The 20,832-nt window shown below is 40.5% G+C and overlaps 1 protein-coding gene and 1 long non-coding RNA gene across 2 annotated transcripts; one reads left to right on the top strand and one right to left on the bottom strand.

The window, feature by feature from the left end:
* Positions 1 to 1,396: 1,396 nt before the first annotated feature.
* LOC113683207 (uncharacterized) lies at positions 1,397 to 20,832 on the bottom strand. The gene is made up of 13 exons (XM_027200421.2): positions 20,639 to 20,832; positions 11,085 to 16,752; positions 10,812 to 10,968; positions 8,029 to 10,463; positions 7,444 to 7,606; positions 6,666 to 6,944; positions 5,957 to 6,345; positions 5,401 to 5,697; positions 4,711 to 5,028; positions 3,977 to 4,207; positions 3,562 to 3,877; positions 3,216 to 3,344; positions 1,397 to 2,929 (listed from the first exon to the last, which is right to left on the bottom strand). The coding sequence occupies exons 1-13, from the start codon at positions 20,692 to 20,694 to the stop codon at positions 2,709 to 2,711; spliced, it is 10,659 nt and encodes a 3,552-aa protein (XP_027056222.2). The 5' UTR covers positions 20,695 to 20,832; the 3' UTR covers positions 1,397 to 2,708.
* Positions 3,223 to 5,298, top strand: LOC149041768 (uncharacterized). Its single transcript, XR_016189205.1, has 2 exons — positions 3,223 to 3,854; positions 4,697 to 5,298. It is a non-coding gene; the product is annotated as an uncharacterized LOC149041768 (long non-coding RNA).

Below are 20,832 nucleotides of genomic sequence, written 5' to 3'. Positions count from 1 at the left end.
CACTCTACAACTGCTTTGATTCCGACAAACAATTTTTTTAGTCCACGACAAGTCACCATCAGACGCCATGCTACTTTCCCTAGTCTGCTGCTCAACTGAGGTTTGGTGCTTTGGCCATCTTTCGTGGATATACACAAAACGCAAGTGTGGAAGCTTGGAAAGGCGAGTTGTAAACAATAATGGTCGCCGGAAATGAAAATAGATCGGCTGGCCAAAATGCCATCAATGTGGCTATTTGCGCAATAAAACGGGGACGTTTGCATATAAATGAGCGCTGGGTAAAGTTTAAGTTTTTCCGGCAAGATAATTTCGTCAAGGAGAAATTGTAAAAAGCGACGTCTTGAAAATAGTTCAATAATATAACTTAACAAAAATACCTGACAGGAGCTTGATTCAGTCTCTCCACTCTGAGATGGATAATTCGTCCAAAAACAAAGCCTTATGTTAATGACATCAGTTTTTCTCGACAAATTTAACCTACAAACAGCACTGATTGTACAATCACCCATTTTGTGATGTATCCTCCCATAATGCTATAAATTTTCTTGGTACGATAACTTTATGGAGGGTGGGAGGCACAATAGTTTCAATTGAAAGCCGTCAAGCGCATTTCGGCATGTCACATCAACCGTTCACAAGACAAATGTATTGAGGTTTAATTGGAGGATACAAGATTTCAGCCTTTCACACGAGATAGAGAACATTTCCTGAAGATCAGAGGTCATATACCACAATATTGATAGGTGGTAGTGAAAGGCTAATCAAGACAATTTTCGTTCGTTTAAAGAAACTCTACTCCTGGGCCATTAGTGCTCACTGTATCACTGAGATTTTTAAGGACGGTTCGTATTTGACTATGGTAGCATAACCTTGTGCTATTTCATGTTTTTTTGGTGGACGCAGTCGGCCATAGGGTTGGCCGCTAGTAGTGCTAAAGACGCATCTTGAGGCTGATTTTGTAAATGTTATTTCTATCATATTTATTAATCGGTATTCATAGTTATTACCTTAAACTGTGCTCAATTTGTTGAATTTAATGAAGGTCAAGGCTACTTAAAGTCCCAGGGTAAGTCTATCCGCTAATAACTCGTTTTGTTTTTTGTTCTGTTTATATTTTAAGGAAAGTTTCAACAGAGCCATTCAAAGGTTTGCATTGTTTCAGAGTAAACTAAGTAAGTAACCTTTTTTGATAATCGAATCCTGCGCAAAAAAATTGCCATTGAAAGCTTCATTTGAATTGGCAAGATTTACTTTCATGAGTTCAGCTTTCCCTCTGCTCTGGTATGAAGCTCTGTCTACTGGTAGGTCTGCGCGTTCTCTTAGAGGACCCCTATGTAAAGATTGGGACTTATGCCAGATATGTTATCTAAAAACAAACAACACAATACTAGTTTGGTCACTGTCACAATAAAAATCTTTATTTCAGCTAAACTACGAATAATGGAAAAATGAATAAAAGTAAAACGATTGTAACCGTACAATAAAAAAAACAAATCATAAGCTCTTTCCAGCGCTTTTTGAGTTAAAGAATGATGCTACCTAAACATGCATAAAAAAGACACACATGAGCTAAAACTTCAATTTCATAAATGTTATTAACCCACAATTTTAATTTTGGCTTAACTGCAGAATACCCGGCCGCTTTGGTCCGCCTCACTTACAAGTGTCGGTAGGCTTTGAATATCGAGGCATAACACAATAGACGCTATTCATATTCAATGACATGTAAATGAGTGGCCGGGTATTCTACAGTTGCTCCTTAATTTTACCATTGAATTCAATCGTAATTCTAGTCTTGAAATGCAACACGTTTTGAAATTTTAGTTAATCAAAAGAGAGGATTATAATGAAATTTTATCTTGCAATAAGTAAGTTTACATCTTAATGTACTGAAATGAAGATTGTCCTAGTATGGTCGTACGTTAATTAGTTGGGATTTGATTGCTGTAAGCTGTTAAAGCTCTGTTTTCGAATCCACAACTAATCGTTTGAAAAAAATCACACTTTTCAACCTTCCTCATGCACGTATGCTGAAAAAGGTTCGCCTGTTTCTCTTTTTAATTTCTATTTTGTGAATGCCACTTCCAGCTTTGTATTTTTTCAAAACATAAAGTGTATTGTTATCGTCTAAGAACCTGATTGTTATAGAATGATTCAGGCAGCCCCATCATATGATAGCTTTGGAACCAAGTTTACTACAACTGAAACGGTAATAGCATTTCTTCTGACGTCGCCAATTTATCTTATCCTTTCTCAGATACAATGGGAAATGGAAAATGGAAAAATCTTTGCTACTCATTACCCATGTAGATATTTCTACAGATGACTGACAGATAGACAGTATAATTGTTCAGATTGTACCATTTGCCTCTTAAGCATAAGTTAGATTCGAACATTAAAAAGCTTGCTACATGATAAACGATACACGACCAATTTTCACTTAATAAAAAGATCTGAAATTTCTTTTTTTTAGGAATTATAGTTATTCATAAAAAGATATCATATGACAGCTTTTTTTTTTCTCTCTACCAAGAGTCGTGAGTGAATGTCCTCTATAGTTTACTTAAGTTTACCCCTTAATTAAGCCTAACTTGAACCTACTACTCAACAGCTTTTGAAACTCTTTCTGGTGCGACAAAGTAGTTGTTTTTTAAAAAATAAAACCTTCATATTTGCGACTGATCTGATCCGAAGCAAAGTTTATGGACCTAACTAGTCAACAATTTAACTGCAAACACAGCTTCCACCATGTGGTAAAACGCTTTCAGATCAGAATAATCAGTGAATTCTAGGTTGAAATCACGGCGTCCCGTAATTACGGATGCAACTTGCTCCAGGTTCCCGCTCTGATGTGCTCCAACTCTACGCTTTCGCCAGGCAAATTTAAGGGCACTGGAAACAATTCTTCCCGGCTGCACCATTCGGAGGTCTAAGAGAAACAATAAAAACCGGGTTTAAAGTTACCTAATGACAATTTTTTTTCAAGTTTAGTGACAGAACGTTTATCATTCTTTTTAATGTAGTTAAGAGTGTAATAAGGCAAAGTTGTGGTCTAAGATATGATTGCTGTATAAAGTCGAATTTACTAAGGCAGATAATGATGATGAATGTGCAGGCGTAACAGTCTAGACGTGAAACCTTATTGAAACTATACAATGTCAAAAAAAAAAAAATCGAAACAAATGCGATGAAGCCTAACTGATTATTTTGATTACCTTTCAGGTCAATTATCTTCTTCGTTTTCTTGATCTCCTTCATTTCTCCTTCGTTAACCTTGGATCTCAGCTCCAGTCTGCCGGCATCTTCTTGGAGGTGAAGTTCTCCAAAATGCGGCAATTTTTTACCTGGAATGGAAGGAGGTTTGGAAATCGTTAAATGACAGACAATCGACCACATGAAACCTTAATTAATGTTTTCATCTTGTGTTCAATTTATAAAAATATGAAATATTAGATGGTGGATCACTAAATTTACATTGGTTATAGTGCGCCAACGGATACTAGTTCATATAGATTTGCATAAACAACACTACTAGCCGAGCATCTTCTTAAAGAATATTACCATTTTTGGAATGAAGGAACACACGAACTCCACAGCAAAGTTTTTCCACGGCTCTCCTTTGATTGAAAGTTCTTGTAGGTCTGGCAATTTCAGGGAACATAGAGCGATAGGTAAATGCGATGGCTGTTGCTAAGATACTTCCTGTAACTTCAGCGTTGGGTAGCTCACTCAAGGAAAAATGATCTCCGGGACAAACCAGCACGGTAGAACCTCCATCTACTAGGTGACCCCATATTTCTTCGACCGAGGTGGGAGACCACGGAGAAAAGCGCTCGTTTTGGCTTTTGAGATAGGTAAGGGGACCACGATAACGAACCTAGAGGTGGATGCAGAAGTAAAAAACCATTTAAAATATTCTCCATTTGTGATTGGGCATCAAACCAATATTGCGCATATCATAAATCACACTTCGTACCTCTTGAGGCTGCCATTCTAGATGTGTTCTTCGAGATATTCTATGATTCATCAGTAACGACTCTCTAAGAGCCTTTAAGTCGTGGGTTAAGAGACCTTTCTCATGGCACAATTTCTGTAGTTCTTCCATAACCTCGTCTTGTGTGTTATTCTCCCGCAAATGCTGATATTCGTCAGCTGTCATCATCAGGGTGTCCACTGCAACCTTTCTCAGATGGTTCTCAAATTGAAACTGTAAACAAAGAAAAGCGTTCGATATTCTCTTATGGTCATTAAGATACTAAGACTTTTAAGATGGGCAAATTATGAACATGAGTCCATAGTTACCAGCATGGATCCGAAGAGCATTTTTGAGTTAGTGATAGCCTTAAGTGTAGAGTATATTTTATCAGTAGAAAGGATTAACATGCATAAGAATTTTACAGGGTCAATCATTTGTCTTCCTATTACTCTCCACTAGAGATTATAAACTGAGATTCAGTTATAGTCTCTTGTTGTTTATTTGTGAAAAAAATTATGCTAGTGCTAGTTAAAAAGAAGTTATCAAATTCTTTCAAGGCTAGTGGTTCAGTCTCAGAAAGAGGCGTAAACGTTTTTTTTGTAAATCTTCAAAACAGAAGTTAGTTTGTTTATTTTCTTTATGGCTTCAATGCAAATAAGTGGGAAAATAGTTCAGACATAAGAGCCATTCCACAAATTTATTCCTATTTTGTGTGATAAGGATCGCGAACACACCTGTACGTGTCGATGTGAGGCGGCTGCATCCTCCTGAATGGAAACCATTCTAGCACTAATTGTCCGCGTGTGCAGATTCCAAGGAAATGTGTCAATCATGGCCAAAAACTCTACGCTTTGATTCCTCTCTGTCAACAAAGAAGCCATTTCGTAAGCAACGATTCCGCCGTACGAATATCCGCCAAGGAAGTAAGGCCCATGAGGTTGTTTATTCATGATCAGTTGAACATAATGTGCGGCAAGTTCGCGTACTGTGCCCCAGTCCTCACTGACTGCTGTTGGATCGGTGAAGCCCAGAGCGTAAAAGGAGACCAGATCCTAGAGAGGTGATGGAATAATTTCAGTGACAATTATAAGGTGACACTGTTGTTCAAATGATTGGAAACTGCACCCTTCGATGACTTGCCCATTGTGGGGTTCAAGATTTACTGAAACGATAGTATAGAGGTGTACTCTATTTTAAAGTGGTAATGTTTTAGTGGTCGAGCGTCCTAACGCTTTGTGCAGTTTCAAAATTTGGACAAATACCACATTTACCAACCTTTTATAAGACTTAAATTGAGAATTAGAAAAGAAAGGTTACTTCTTTAAGTGTTGATAACGTTCAATTGGTATCACAGAAAGCTTTAGCATACAGAAAATGCTTCCATTACCTGAGCTACTTAAGATCACCTATTTACGACCATTTACCTGTCCTTGAAATCCAGTGGAAATTGGCACCAAGTTCATTGCATAACGGTGAAAGGGGTGAACACAGAAAAAGTTGACAGCTGAGGTGACAGGAGTGTACAGTGGAACGACTTGGACCTGCTGCTGCTCCTGTGTCGTTGTATGAGGCATTTCCACCATTACTTTAGCCGGTTGAGTTGCACTTTCTTGACTTTGAGTTTCTTGAGGTCGCCCACTTGAGGTTTGGCCACTAAGTCTTGCTGTGACGTCTCTTGACAATTTGATCAGGGTAGTATCGGGTTGCATGAAATAGAAAACCTGAAAACAACCAGATTATTTTTTTTATTGGTGTCAATAAAGAAATCTATAGCATATTTCCTCGAAAAATGAATGATGCTGACAAAGTCTGAAATAATAAACGAGAAGCAACGGAAATGTCACTCAACGTAAATGAAGAGAACGGGGGTTATGTGCCTGTGTCATAAGTCATCAATTGGCTATTATGTTTACCATTCTCTGCGAGTCAAGGAAACTGTTTATTCGGCAAGTCACCGTCAGTTTTTATGAAGCAACGTACCTCAAAAGAGACCTCCAATTCAGCTTCAAAATGCATTTTTAGAATAAGAGCCCCTGTTGAGTCAATGCCATAGCTATACAAATTCTTGTTGTAATCTGTTTCGGAGAGATTTGTGAGCCCTGTACGCTCTTGAAGAACCAAAACGAGGTACTCTAAAACAAGCGCTTCCTTCTTCTCTGAGTCCCTCTCCATCACAATTCTTTCCACAAGAGAAACTGCTAAATTGGTCTGGTTATCAGAAATGCTTTGTTCAGCAGTTATAGCCGATAGTCGGGGTGTCTTCCTCAAGCCTTCATAGGTCTTCTGGTAGCGTGGCCAGTCCAGTCCACATAGCATAAGTTGAAAGCGGCTCGGTTCCTCAGTGAGAATTCTGGCCATGTATTTAACTCCTAGGAAAATAGTTTTGAGAAAGAAATGTTCCGTTATGGGTTAGTTTCTACATGAACTATGCTAAGTTTACGACTAGGTGCCCGTGATGAATTTATGAATTAAGAGTTATTATGAATTCCACCCATCAAGCTTGTGAAAAATCTCACAAAACCACCTGCGTAAACGATCACCCCTGCTTTAAACAACCAGTGTCTGGTTTGAATTAATTCTCCTTATCAGCCAGCTTCAGATTAGCTCCCTTTTTCCACCAGCCGAGGAGTTCCTTGCGCAGTTTTATATATTATAACTTATCTTGAGATTTTACTTAATTTTGGCTTACCATCCTTGGCATGGATAAAGCCCAATCCTCCCATGGTCATCAGCTTAGCAACATGGCTGTCTCGTGTCATTACTCCAGCTCCAGATATGGGTCCCCAGTTTATAGCCAGTCCCGGTAAACCAAGAACCTTTCTTCGATACTCAGCCAGAGCATCTTGGAAATGGTTGCTAGCTGCGTATGACGTCTGTCCCATGTTTCCCAAGACTGAAGCAATGGATGAAAACATGACGAAGAAATCCAAATCCATGTCCAGGCTCATTTGATGTAGTAAGAATGAACCTATAGGTTGGTTGAAAACTGTTAGCTAAACCATTTGAAATAGTCCCGGGACGCATTTTAGCAAACTGTAACATTGGGGGAAGGGCAAGTTGACCACCTTTAATGAACACGTTGAAGCTTTTCGTGAAAAGAGTCCATTTGGCCACGGCCACCCCAATGGAATGTAATCGAAACTTACAAATGTGGCTGAATGTTACTAAATTGTTAGCACAAACCATAGTTACAATAATAGTAGTAGTGAAGTGATACAGGTGATACAAGCAATATTGTAATGCACTCAGAAACATATCTCATTCTTATTGATCTATGAAGAATGTATAAATAAGTAATAGGCAGCAATAAGGGATTTCTGCCCTGCACTCTGCCAAAATTAAAACTTTGGAGGATAAATAAAATATGTTTCATTGTAAAATACTACAAAAACAAAATGTCTGATATGTGGTGTCACATCTATTGCATGAAATGATAAATTGAAAAGACATTTGAACCATTTACAAACCTTTAATCTTGGAGCCCATGACGACACTGAAACTTTCAAAAGTGAAATCTCTTATGAATTGATCTTTGAGAACCATAGCAGAGTTCACGATGCCAGCCACGCTTGGCAGGGATTTAAGTTTCTCTTTGAGAGACAACATTTGATCCTCGTCAGATATGTCGATCTATACGGAGACAAAAAACGTATATTTTTGTTGAAATCTATTTTTTTAGGATTACTTTATCCTTATCTACATTTCTTTTAGCAGAAAAGGAATCATCGAGGTTGTGCACGCAGCTAGAATAGTTTTGAAAATAAAGCTGAAACAAATCCAGGCCTTTACAGAATTCTTACTTGTGCCCTCGTAAAACTGGCTGGGCGTCTATCTAATGACATTATCGGGCCAACCCTGAATGAGCATAATGTGAATTCAAAATGCTAATACTTGTGTTTATAACTGCGGTAATATAAGTTCATGCCGCATTTGACCTCTCTGATTTCGTTAAATTCCTCTAATTCAGCTGTCTTTTGATAATTTATTCGCTTTTTAAGCTCAGATATTTGCCATTTGATTATTCTATAACCCATGCAACCAAAAATAACCACCTGAAACATATGGATCTTTGTGCTGGTCCTTTTTTCCAATTCTCGCACCTCTTGAAGTTTGGCATCCGAGGGTTTAGAGCGACCAATGAGTCCTATGGATTGCGCTCCATTCTCAGCCATCCAGCGAGCCACTTCAAACCCATATCCGCGGATACCCCCTGCTACCAAATACGTTCTGTTTTCTCTTAGACCACAGTCATCTAAACCACGTGGAAGGATAGGAATCTTGTTAAAGCCGCTCTCCTTTTCAGATGATGGGAACGAATAGAGTAGAAATGATATATCAGTGGATGCATTCTTATGACTACTTGAAGCTGACGGATCGGTGAGGGCGGCATTTGCTACTTCGATGGCTGTTTCTACCTTACTAGACACTGACTGAATTCTTAGAAGCGTTCCCAGATTTCCTTTCCGTCTTAGCAACTGAACGCTCTCTGCACTAAGCTTTTGGAAGACCTGAGGAGCTCTGAGGACATCCACAACTTCTGCTCTCTCATATGCGATATTGGTATCTGCGTTGAACACAACGTCACCTTGGAATTTGGAACTTAGAATGATAATACGTCCACCCCTTTTGAGAGAACGACTACTTTTCTGAAGTAAGTTGGGGGAAGGTGGGTAAAAAAATACCACGGCATCAAAATTGTGACTGAGATCGTCATGGAGACCACAGGAACTCTGATTTATTACACGTTCCGCACCCATCTCAGTAAGAACAGTTTTTGTGTCTGAACGACAAGCGTCAGAAATGGTGCAGAATGCTCGGTGCCCTAATGCTTTTGCAAGGACAACTGCGGCAGGCCCAGGACCCCGGTTTGCTTCATGTATCAGTAGTTTTCGACTTCCGTTTCCTGCTTCTGCTGCTCTTTGAAGGGCGTACAAAGCTATGGCTAAACTTCCAGGAACAAATGTGGCTTGCTGCCTTGTTAAGCTGGTTGGTTTAACAAAGACGTTGTTGATAGGAACGGTAACGGTGCGCGAAACCCGGCCTGAGGACATGATACCACAAACTTCGTCTCCAATCTTCAAAGTGTTTAGGCTCCCTCCTGATAAATCCGTCACCTTTCCAAGAATGAAGACACTTCCGTTTGGTCTGGAAACATCAATAATAGATTCAGAGGGAGTCCAGCAATGAAGAATGTCTATTGTAACTTCTGAGTACGATGGTTTCGAAAGACTGTTCTCACGTAGGCAGATCGTCGATGAAGACGGGTTTCTTGATAGGTACCAGGTGGCTCTCTCTTTGCTTTTAACTGCGTTAGTTGTGGGTTGTTCTGAGGAAGTTTCTGATCTCACGATGCGATTGACGAAGCGCTTGCCGTCACGAAAGACTACCTCTTCTTCATTGCTTTCACTCAAAATTTCATCCACTAGAGAATCTACGTCGCCTGTATCCCTTTTGTTGCTAATGTCAACAGCTTTGATTGTGAAGTTTGGGTCTTCGATGCCTGCTGTTCGGCGAAAACCCCAGACTGTAGAACACCACGGAAAGGAGTTTGTCCCAGGAAACTTCTCTGAGCTATCCAACATCTGTGAACGCTCGGTGACGAGGAAGATTTGGCAGTTGTGCCACTTCTTCTCCGTTAGGTACTTCATTAAGAAAACGGAACTATGTAGGGCAAGGCTTTGGACTTCATCTATTACACTGAAGTCATGAGGTCGATTTGTCGCCTCTACTGGCCACAAGTTTATGACGCAGAGGTGTGATGAATTTCCCGGTGGTATGTCATCAATGGCTGCCATTATTGCTTCTTCTACCGTACCCCTAGGACCTCCATCACTTGGCGGGTCAAGAGCGGTCAGGTTTGCGTTAGCTTCCTGAAGTCTTCTTAATAAGGCATGCGAGAAACTTGAAGACTCTTTTAGCAGTAGGCAGTTCAAACGTGGCTCCGCACCTCTCTTCTCTCGTAAGTCCTCTTGTATCCACTGGATTTCGTACCTAAGCTCCTCGAAAGGATATTCACGTTGCGTGCTTGTCACCCCAGCCAAACGAAAGTCACCTATGGTTAGCAAAACTGTTCCACAAGGGCTCATCAAACGAACATCAAAACTTCCAAGTTTGGTCTCAATGGCGTGGCAATAAAGCTGGTTGGTTGCTGGAACGTGGTTAAGGGTGACGCTTTTGAACCCCACGGGCACAATGGATGTATCCTCGCCCTCTAAGTTTCCAAGGGCAACGAAGCAGGATTGCAGACAGGCATCTAAAATACAGGGATGTAAGACGTAAGCACCTCTTTCGTTTTGAATGGTTGGCGATTCACTTATGTCAATCAAGCAAAATCCTTCATTGTCCCGTTGCCATATCTTTTTGATTAATGAGAATTTGGGGCCATAATTGAAGCCAAACTTTTCGGTTAGTCGTTTGAAGCTCTCCACAGGCATTTGTTCCATGTTTGCTTTCAGCTCATTTATACTTGAACCACCTTGATTGAAAACTATAAAGCAAAAACAGCGGATCAGTTAAATAACGTGAGGTGATGTCAATATTTGTCATCTCTACACAAATGATTTTCAATCGATGCATTTTAAGAAATTTCGTTCCAGGAAAATAATGGAAATATAGTATATTGAAACATTATACCAAAGTATAGATCCCACGCCGTGATTATTACAACGGGAGGTCTTGACAGGAACGATGAAATCATATTCGGCTTTCTCTGTCTTATGAAATGAGTTATCATAACCTATTCTGACAAATTCAGTGCTCTCTGATATTAAAAAAAACAACTACGATTGCCTGGTGATGGTGATAGAGAGAAAACAAAAATTTAACGACATCATACCTTTATTATCAAAACTGTGGCGACTTTCCAAAAGATCTATGGAGATGTTCCCGCTGCTCAATGTTATCTCAGACTCGTCATCCTGAACACTTGTAATATGAAATTTAGCCTCGTCAATTCTGCTGCTTTTTTGAAGCCGAAGACGTAAACATCGGACCTTAGAAGCGAAGAAAAAATACAAAATGAATAAGGACACCTGAAGCAATTTTCTACCTTGCTTTTTTCCACCGTGCTAAAAAATAATTTGATCTGTACGCGTATTTTTCTAGTTACCTGTGTTTCGGGCAGGGTAAGAATGCTAAAGAGCTTTACATCACTAAGCTCCAGGCCGGACACGTTTGCGAACTTATCCTTCACCATTCCAAATGCCATTTCTAAATAGACAGCTCCAGGCATAACAGCACCTCCTTGAATGAAAGAGTGATCCTTGAGTGTTGGAAAGCGATGGAGGTCAATCTCAGTTTCCCAGCAGTGCAAGTGAGAGTAGGGGTCGGCCATTTTCTCTTGAGGAAGAAATGGATGTGATGGTTTCTTTTCTATCTGCTTTGATCCGAAAGGAGGGATTGTGGCAAAAGTTGAACGCTCGTCGTACCAAAAAGTTTTCTCTAGCCAGGGAGAATTCAGAGAACGAACAAACCTTGCTGATGGATTCTTCTGCACACAAGTCCAATCTACTGGATGTCCCGTCGTGTACAGTTGACAAACTGTGTTTTGAAGAAAAGATTTGTGTTGATCTTTAACAGGTACCTTTCTTCGAGGAAGTGTTGCCAGAACAACTGGAGTTTCTTGGTCTTCTAGCTTTTCTTGTCGAGAAATCTGTTTAACATAATGGGCTAAAATTGGCTGTGCACTTATCTCGATAATCTGTCTAAAGCCGCTGCCGAGAAGTTGTTTCATGGCTGGATAGAACTGGACCGAGGAGCGAATATTTTGCCACCAATAGTCGCCGTTAAACCGCTGACCCGACAGAACTTCACCATGTACTGTAGAGTACATTGGGATTTTAGACAGCTGAGGATTCAGGTTAATGCGTTTTACAGCTGCAGAAAACGGTTTTTTGATTGGTTCCATGTAAATGGTGTGAAAAGCGCGTTTTGTACCAAGAATGCGCCAGAAGGTATCTTTTGCGTACATTGCGAGATGTTGACCGAGGATCTCTATTGAACGGGATTCTCCAGCCACGGTAACACTGTCTGCATCATTCACTGCGGCTATGTCCAGCGTGTCGCTTAGCTGTAAAGACTCCAATAACGCCCTCGCCTTTACTTCGGACATGCCCAGAGCTGCCATACCACCATCTTCAGCGCATTTATCTTGAAGGGTGGACCGAGCTAGGACTAATTGAACTGCTTCTTTGACAGTGATGATGCCAGCAGTACAGGCAGCTGCAAACTCTCCTAAGCTGTGCCCAATCACGGCAGATGGATGGATTTTCCATGACATTAATAGTTTTGCAGTCGCATATTGGATGGCAAACGTTGCTGGCTGAGCGATGTAATTCTCAGAAATTCTTGAGTCTCCCTCGGGTGCCATCAACTCATCCATGAGAGACCATGTCGCGCCTAAATTCTGAAGTAAATCGTTCACCACTAAGACAGCGTCTCTGAAGGTGGCTTCACATTCAATTAGCTGTCTTCCCATTGCATACCATTGTGATCCTTGACCACCAAACATGAAAACAAATTTTCCGTTGTTAGAGCTCGCTTCGGCGTAAGAAACCAGCTTATCCCAACCCACGCAGTCATCAGCGAAAGCTGCCAAAGAGTGAGATGCTTCAGCAGTGGAGTTGAAAGGAACTGCCAACCGGTACGGAAACCGACTTCGGCGTTCATTCAAAGAGAAGCACAAGTTTTCTGTGAAGGTTTCATCCATTTCTTCCACGTTATCTTTAATCCATTCAGAGTACTGATGGGCCATCTTTTGTAAAGCTTCTTTAGAACGCGCTGACAGGGTAAGAACATGGCTTCGGTGAAGAACACTTTCTTCATGCGACATTTGCTTTGCAGTAATTTCGCGAAGGATTAAATGCACATTTGATCCACCAAAACCAAATGAGTTTATGGCAGCTACTCGTAGTTTTCCATCCTCTTTTTCCCACGGCTCACTTGTTTGTTGCACAACTAGTTTGTTTTCTTCCAGCTTCAGCTTTGGATTTAGGACTTGAACGTTGACAGTTGGTACATACTTCTTGTTTTTGATCATCAGCGCCACCTTGATTATGCCCGCAAGACCGGAAGTAGATTCTGTGTGATTGAGGTTTGACTTGACGGAGCCGATCCTTAATTTTCGCCTTGGTGATGTTATATTTCTAGAATATACATCAGCTATGGAGGTGACCTCAACCACATCTCCGATTGCAGTACCTGTTCCATGCGCCTCCACGTAATCCACATCTTTTGCAGTCAAACCAGACTGTTCCAGGACCAGCTTAGACAATTCCGCTTGCACTTTCGCACTTGGGGCAGTAATCGGTACTGCATTTTGTCCATCGTTGTTCACACCACAAGCAATAATTTCGCAGTATGGATCATCTTTGTCACATAAGGCTGCATTCGTCAACTTCAAAACAATTGCTGCAAAACCTTCTCCGCGGCCATAACCATCGCCAGAGGCATCAAAACTCTTACATCGCCCGTCAGGAGCCAGAAGTCCACCAAGGCTTGACCCCATTTGCTTAACGTGACTCAGGACAATGTTAGGTGCACAAACAATCGCCACCTCGCATTCCTTATTGTGCAGACTGTCAGCGGCTAGTTTGAGAGCAGTCAAAGATGAAGAACATGCTGTATCAACAACAATACTAGGACCTGTCAAGTTAAGGCAAAAGGAAACTCTGTTTGCAAGAATACTCATTGCGTTACCAACTGCGGTGAACTGGTCTATATTATGGTAGTTTGATGGGTATCCTACAATTTCGGGGTAATCCATATTCATCACTCCAACAAAGACGCCCGTCCTACATCCCTGCAGGTCTTCAAGTCGCATACCAGCATCCTCGATGGCTTCGTAAACCACATGTAGAAGGATTCTTTGTTGAGGATCCATTGCACGAGCTTCTTGATCAGAAATACCGAAGAACTTGTTGTCAAACTGTGTTAAATCCTCTAAGTAGGAGCCATTCACAACGCAGAGGCGTCCACTCACAAAGCGCCGAGGATTGTAGTATTCATGAAATAATTTATGTTGCTCAGTTCTGTTCTTGGGGAATGCACCATGGAAACTCTTCCCGTGCTCAAGTAGATCCCAAAACAAGTCTTTAGTGCTGGCTCCAGGGAATCTGCAACTGATACCAACGATTGAAATTCCAGGGCGTTTAGACTTGACTTGGCGTTTGTTGTCATCCCGTACATCTATAGATAACGGCAGTAGATCGATTTGTTCCTTAGACGTAGGAAAACTATCTGCACTGCACCGAGAACTCAAAAGATGCACTAATTCGGTTAATAGTGCAATCATTGCTGGCAAAACAACCAGAGCCTGAATCAGCCCAAGAGCAAAGACTAGAGGAAGAAGTCTGTGGAAAATGTCTCCCAGACTGGGATAAATGAAGCCTAGTGACAAGGAACCACAACTCATTACTAACCAACTAATAACCACAGGCCACCCAACAAAGCGTATAGCGTCGATAACTCGATACCTAATTTCTGTCCTTGCTGAAAATACAAATGAGTAGGCAACTTGAAAGCAAAAATTTAGGGTTATCATACTGGTTGCAAAGACAGAGAGAAAAGAGACTTTGTTGAAAGGAATCTCTAACACCACTATGACAGCTGCCGCCTCCAATAATAGGATGTCCATTGTAAGAGCCAAGAGAGTGCTAATCTCTAAGTTGAAAGTTGATAACAGGGAGATTACGAACACCACGGCTGTGGCAGCTGCAAAAACGAATATGCATGCTTCCTGTTTTAACAAAAACACATCTTCGAGATCGAAGAATCTCTTGGATACTGCGACGGGTTCCAAGTCAAACTGTAATAAGTCTTTTCTCAACATCTCCACGGATTTCTCGTCCTTCTGATATCTGTTGAATAGTGGCATATTCAGATGAACTCGAGATGCCAAAATTTTGAATGGGGATTCTGTAGGTCCAAAACGCAAGTCTTGCCGTATGGGAGCGTTTCGGGATTGGTTCAGGAACTGTCCTAGACACGTATAAAATGCTGAGTATGAGCAAGTTTTATTTTGATATATCGCCCACTTTCGTAACGCTTCCATCCAACAAGATGTTACTCCATTGCTGTAAGAGGACTTTTTTAGTTTATCACAAATTTTCACCATTTCATTCTGCACGGCCGGCTCGGAATAGTCACTGTTCTGGGAAAAAAGGATACTGATGTCACCTTTCCTTGTAAAGAATTTGGTCTGTGCAGTCTTAAACTTCTTAAAGTTGTCATTTCCATAAAGTGACTCAATGGTGCTAGTTTTGTCAAGAAGTTGTAAAGCAGATAAGGTACACAAAATGAAGACACAGACGAGGAAAATAATGGCAGCAGCTTTTCCACCAGACGACGTCATTATGCGCGTGAGGGCTTTCAGAATACGTGGTGTTTTATTCTTCTGATTTTGCTCCATTTCCGGTTCGTCACTTTTTACCTGTGACATCTTATGGAGAGATATCAGCAAAATGGCTGTCACCACAAAGGCCACAGAAGTGACCATATTAACGACAAGGGTTGCTAAGAAAAAATGTGCAATGACATCGAATGAAGATTTAACTGCAACCGCAGAAAGTAGTGTTCCACATACTGTAGATAGCACAGCGGGATATCCTACTTTGAAGACACAAATACCGACTCGATGTTCAAGTGATGCTATTGTTTTCTGCCGTTCCCATTCGAGTAAGAAATGTACAACATCTAAGCTTCCTTTCGCCATAAAAAAGAAGGGGATAAACAAGGTAGTGGGGAAAAAGGTAATGTGAGCTATTGAGATAATACCAGCAGAACATAGTAGTGGGGCCAAAATAGAAGTAGCCATCAATAACATTGTTGATGACCAACGGAGACTCTTAGAGGAAAGGTGTATGACAATGAAGACAAGAACAGTCATTGCAAATGGAAAAAAGCAAAGTGACCATAATTCAGGTTTCAAAACATTTTGCAGAGCATCAGTTTTTGTCCTCGCAGTGTTGAAGGAGAGTGACACACATTTCAATCGATCGCTAATCTGATAGAGGAGATTCTCAAACGATTTTTCAAAAGCAAGAATTTTTTGCTGATCTTTTCCATCGGTTGTACTTTTGATGAAGTAAATAACTCGAAGGGCGTCGGCTCTTGAACTCTGTGAAGATGTCTTCGGCTGGGCCTGAAAATTACCCATCATTTCCTTGTATGAAGAATTAAACGTTTGACCGGTTGAGAGAACCGTGGACGAATTTTTCAACTCGCGAGCCAGAATGGAAGAAAGGTTCTTTAACTTATCAAACTGAAATTCAGCTAGCTCGAGTGGATTGCTGATAATGCAGGGTTGTTTGGCAAGTTTTTGGAGAGGATTTGGATTCAAATTCTTCAAGCATATTTCATGGAATCCACTGATGTTCACCACGGTCCAGTGCACAAGTAAAGCGTCCTTCAAACAATTCCATCTCAAGATGTTATTACCAAGCTTAGGGGTCATAATAATTTCTTCTTGCCGCGCATCGAGGCGAGGAAAGAATTGTGACGCATGTCGCAAGTCTTCCCTAGATTGGCCACTGGATGCGGTAAAACTCTCCACTAAAGGTGGGTCCGCACGAAATCGAATGAGTCCTAGGCAACTTACGATAAGAACTGCAAGAAATCCGAACAGGAAAAACCATGGTTTCCGAACTAGAACGAATCCCAGCTTGTCGAAAGTTGCCTGGTAGGTGTAAAGAATACGATATGATAGCGTTCTGTGTCCTTCAGTGGTAGCTTTACATTCCCATCGAGTCTTTTTTCTGGTTTGCAGAGCCTTATAGGACCTAGACGTGAATATGCGATTTGTTTCGTAATTAGGAAACATATAGAAGAACTGCGACACAGAATCTGCTAAATTAACGAGGTGCCACTGTCAAGAATTCAAGATTTCAAGAATTCAGTGAGGAATGAAGGGGATTAAAAAAAGAGATAAATATTCTCCTCAGGATAATTCTTTGTTTATTGTGGAGGACCTGCTTGATGTTGTATTTATATCGTAAGGAGGTGTACGAGAATTTATGATTTCCGAACGAAGGCACCTGCTGTTCAGAGTCTAGCTTCGGTGAGGTAACCTCTAAACTCTCAACACACCTTTGCTTTCATCGCTTGTCATTGTCCATGCATTTCATAAATCGTAAGATTTACATCTTTTAAAGAATGCAATAAGAAGATCTTCGATGGTCGACTGATAAGGAATTTTTCCGGTAGCACATTTTAATCTCAGCATTAAAGCCGTTGTTTTGTCTGCAACACACATTTTTTTTCATCACATGGACAACTCCATCAAGATTAAACTATACACACCATGAGATTGAAACGAAAACGATATCAATCCAACTAGGCACAAAAAGCAATAATAAAGTTAATGATCTCTTCTGATTAAATTTTGACGCTTATTCAGAAAACTATGATGATCCAAGATTTGTAAGAAATGCGCAAGTTAGACAAAAAGCCCATGTGACTCTCTTATCGCAGAAAAATGTTTAAGGAGCTCCTTGAAGAGTGAGCCAAGGTTAAAAACAAAAATGGCTTTAACGCAGCCTAGCGGCTTGGGCTAAAATTACCTCATTGTTTCCTTCTACAAACGACCCTAAGCGATCGTAAAACTTACTGCGACAGAGTATCATGACTACAACTGAAAGAACAACTGAATAAAACGAACAGAATAAATTTTATGTCGACGAATAGGTTCGTACAATTGACGGAGTAATATTAACCAACCGAATTGAGGAAGTCCGAGAGGATCGATATCATGATTATAACGGACTGAATTGGTCCGTGGAAGATGACGATTACCTTGCGTCATTTGTGTCAAAAATTACAATGCAGGCTCTATTTCAACCTATCTTTATATCTTCAATGATTTTCGAAACAAGACTTTCTCTTCATAATTGCGTTCTAAAAGCAGCCATTGCTGCATGTTTACTTTCGACTAAATCTTTCTCGACATTTCCTGCTAAAATTTCATTCTAAATGTGCGTTTGTAGTGGTGAATGATATATTTACGCTAAGTCCGAATTTTGAATTGCGATATTCACTTTTGGCGCTCGATAACTTTCTAAGGATCCAAAATCGTATAATGTTTTTTCAATAACGCTTTGAAAGCGATTCTTCGTCGAACGACTTAGGTCTCGGTCCTAAATGCGATCGAATTTTTCTTCCGGCTGATTCACCGGTCAAATTTTCGGCGGCTTAGAACTTGCCAAATTTTCGGCGAAAAATCATTGTTCAAATTTTCTGCGAAATGAGACCTATCAAATTTCTGCGAATACTTCACCGATTAAGCTTTCTGCTCTTTTGGTTAAGAGGTCATATGAAATGGTTTTGATGGCAGTGTTACTGAAACTCTCCCATGATGCAACACCTGCATAAATTGTCACATATCACACAATATTTCTCACACGCTACAGTGTTTTTTTCGTGCCGCTGTGAAATGTTCCCTCTCTAACTTCAGCTTTCGTTTCGAAATGGATTAAAATGAGATGCTTAATTGTGTGCAATGTCTTCTGGAGGCAAGAATTCATAAAAAAAGCAAATAAGAGCAATGCATAAATATCAACTATAGCAAAGTCAGCGTTGGCACCTACCGCGGCGGTAGCGATTTGTTGATCGTTGCCTAAGAGCGAGTTAAATCAAACTCACAACTTCGCGACGTATCTGAGAAAAACCTAAGCTTTTGTCAAAGGAAAAAACGCTGTCGATGTTCACAAGACCCATTTTGGGCTACGAGATTCTGCTTATGGAAGAAGCCCCCTCGAAAATCCGGATAATGGTCAAAATGGCCTTGTGAACATCGACAGCGTTTTTTCCTTTGACGAAAGCTTAGGTTTTTCTCTCAGAGACTCTCAGATACTTCGCGAAGTTGTGAGTTTGATTTAACTCGCTCTTAGGCTACGATCAACAAATTGCTACCGCCGCGTTGTGATGAACTTTCGTTCAAATCTATGCTTCTTAAGAGCTCTTGCGTGTCCGGTAGATGCAAGGGGGTACTAAAGGTCACGTTGCAAGATACTAACTTCAGTTTTGGAAAACTTAGGTTTAAGTACTTGACTTAAATTTGTTTGGAAAACAATCAAAGAACACACTTATGGCCAACTCGTGCATAAAGTACTTAACCTAGAGACGAAATATGGTTGTGAACTTGTAATTATTGATCTTGCAACAAAGCAAGATTGCTCTTATCTCAAAAACCAAGCTTCCGGATAATCATATACGAAGAGTTCCATAATTATGATAATCATCCAACTTCGCAGAATGATTATAAACGCTTATAAATCTACAAAAACAGCGCAAATAGTATCCCACGTTATTTCGCTAACCAGCGTGTTTTTAACTGCGTTAAAGAAAGGCCGAATAAAGTGTATTCTTTCTCCTCTTAAATCAGTTTTTTAGGGAAATTCGGTTCAAAGCTAGCTTGTAAAGCTTCTGGTTGGAGAGTGCCAAGTAGGAACTACCTTGAAGAGGAACAGCCGGCGGAGGAGGTTTACGCGCAGTAATAGTGGAGTATTCTGTACGCTTCGCAGTTAATTTTAAATAGCCGCGACTGTTGTTTCCGCCTTTCGGACCACGTGACCAACGTATGACGTGTGGAACTAAAAAGGTTCTATTGGTTAGATCCCTGATTGTTTACAGGTTTGATTGACACTTTCATTTTGCCGACGTGATCCAATCGTCATTTCTTCAAATATGACGGCTGTTTGGACCAGTGTTTCCCGTTGAGACACTTTGGTGCCGCGAAAATTTAGCCGGGACAGCACTCTTGCACAACGAAGAAACTCGTGTGTAAGTGCTTACTTTACTTTGTTGAAAGCGCATTATCAGATGGATGCAGAGGCTGCTCGTCTGATTGACTTATTCACAAAGCTTCGATCGGTGAAGAATTCGTAAGAAATTTGACCGGTTAATCAAATATCAAAAAGTTTCAGTCGCGTTAGTCATCACTCGGTTGATGTTTTCGCGGAAAATTTGATGGGTGAAGAATTCCAATAATGTTGGACAGGATTTCATTCGCAGGAGATTTAACCAGTTGGCAGAAAAATTCAATCGTATTAAAAGCAAGATCTATGGCGTTTGGAACAGAATCGCGCACAAAGCGTCAGCTAGGAAATATATGGTACGAGTTTGATTCTTTCTGAGTCACGTTAAGCAACCGTGCGCGCAAAATAAATTTTACAACTCAGGACTTGGAGCTCGCTTAGTCGCATAGCTTCTAATTGAAAGTTAATTCTATTTGTAAAGACTGGTTTCGAGAATCAGTGAAGTTATAAAAAGGTAGATTGAAACAGAAACAAAGTTTGCATCGTAATTTTAAGCCATATATCGTGCTACAGAACTGCGAATATTGTGAAAGAGGCCATAATCTTCTTAAAAGACAAAGTTATTGACTGCTTAACTGTTGCGATTTGGATCTCTATTACAAACGACCTAAACGGCTTTATCTCGTATTTTCTTCAATAACGGGCACTGTATTATCCTTTCCGGGAATGTTCCCATTGCAAATGAAATCAGAGTCATTTCTGCCATAAGTACAATTTTTTGACGGAAAAGAACCGAAACATTACTTTTGTATCAGAGAGAAGAAAGTTTTCACTGGGTATAGGAACAATTAAGAAAGGAAAAAAAAAACCAAAAACAAAACAGGAGAAAAAACAGCTATAATTGTGTACGTACCGGTCTGGCTGGCTCGAATCGCTTTCCAGATCATTATCTACCTCAAACTCCTCCATAATCAGATATCAGTTCTTGAGTTTAACTTACAAATGTCCAGAGGTGTTTCAGCAAGACGCTCTCCTCACGGATGACACGAGAACTCTAGAACGACGCTTCCTTATAATTGGATGGGTCAATGGTGCGCAGTGCATTGT

Source organism: Pocillopora damicornis, chromosome 8 (genome assembly GCF_964200805.1).
Source record: "Pocillopora damicornis chromosome 8, jaPocDami1.2, whole genome shotgun sequence".
In the NCBI taxonomy this organism is placed as follows: Eukaryota; Metazoa; Cnidaria; class Anthozoa; order Scleractinia; family Pocilloporidae; genus Pocillopora; species Pocillopora damicornis.
The sequence above is the reverse complement of the archived record's forward strand: the minus strand, read 5'-3'. Positions and strand labels throughout refer to the sequence as shown.

Excerpts from the sequence above, each read along its gene's own strand:
- LOC113683207 (XM_027200421.2), bottom strand. The coding sequence starts at position 20,694 with ATGGAGGAGTTTGAGGTAGATAATGATCTGGAAAGCGATTCGAGCCAG. Across the intron at positions 10,969-11,084 it reads TTACCCTGCCCGAAACACAG|GTCCGATGTTTACGTCTTCG; the intron begins GTAACTAGAAAA and ends TTCGCTTCTAAG. Across the intron at positions 3,878-3,976 it reads TAGAATGGCAGCCTCAAGAG|GTTCGTTATCGTGGTCCCCT; the intron begins GTACGAAGTGTG and ends ATCCACCTCTAG.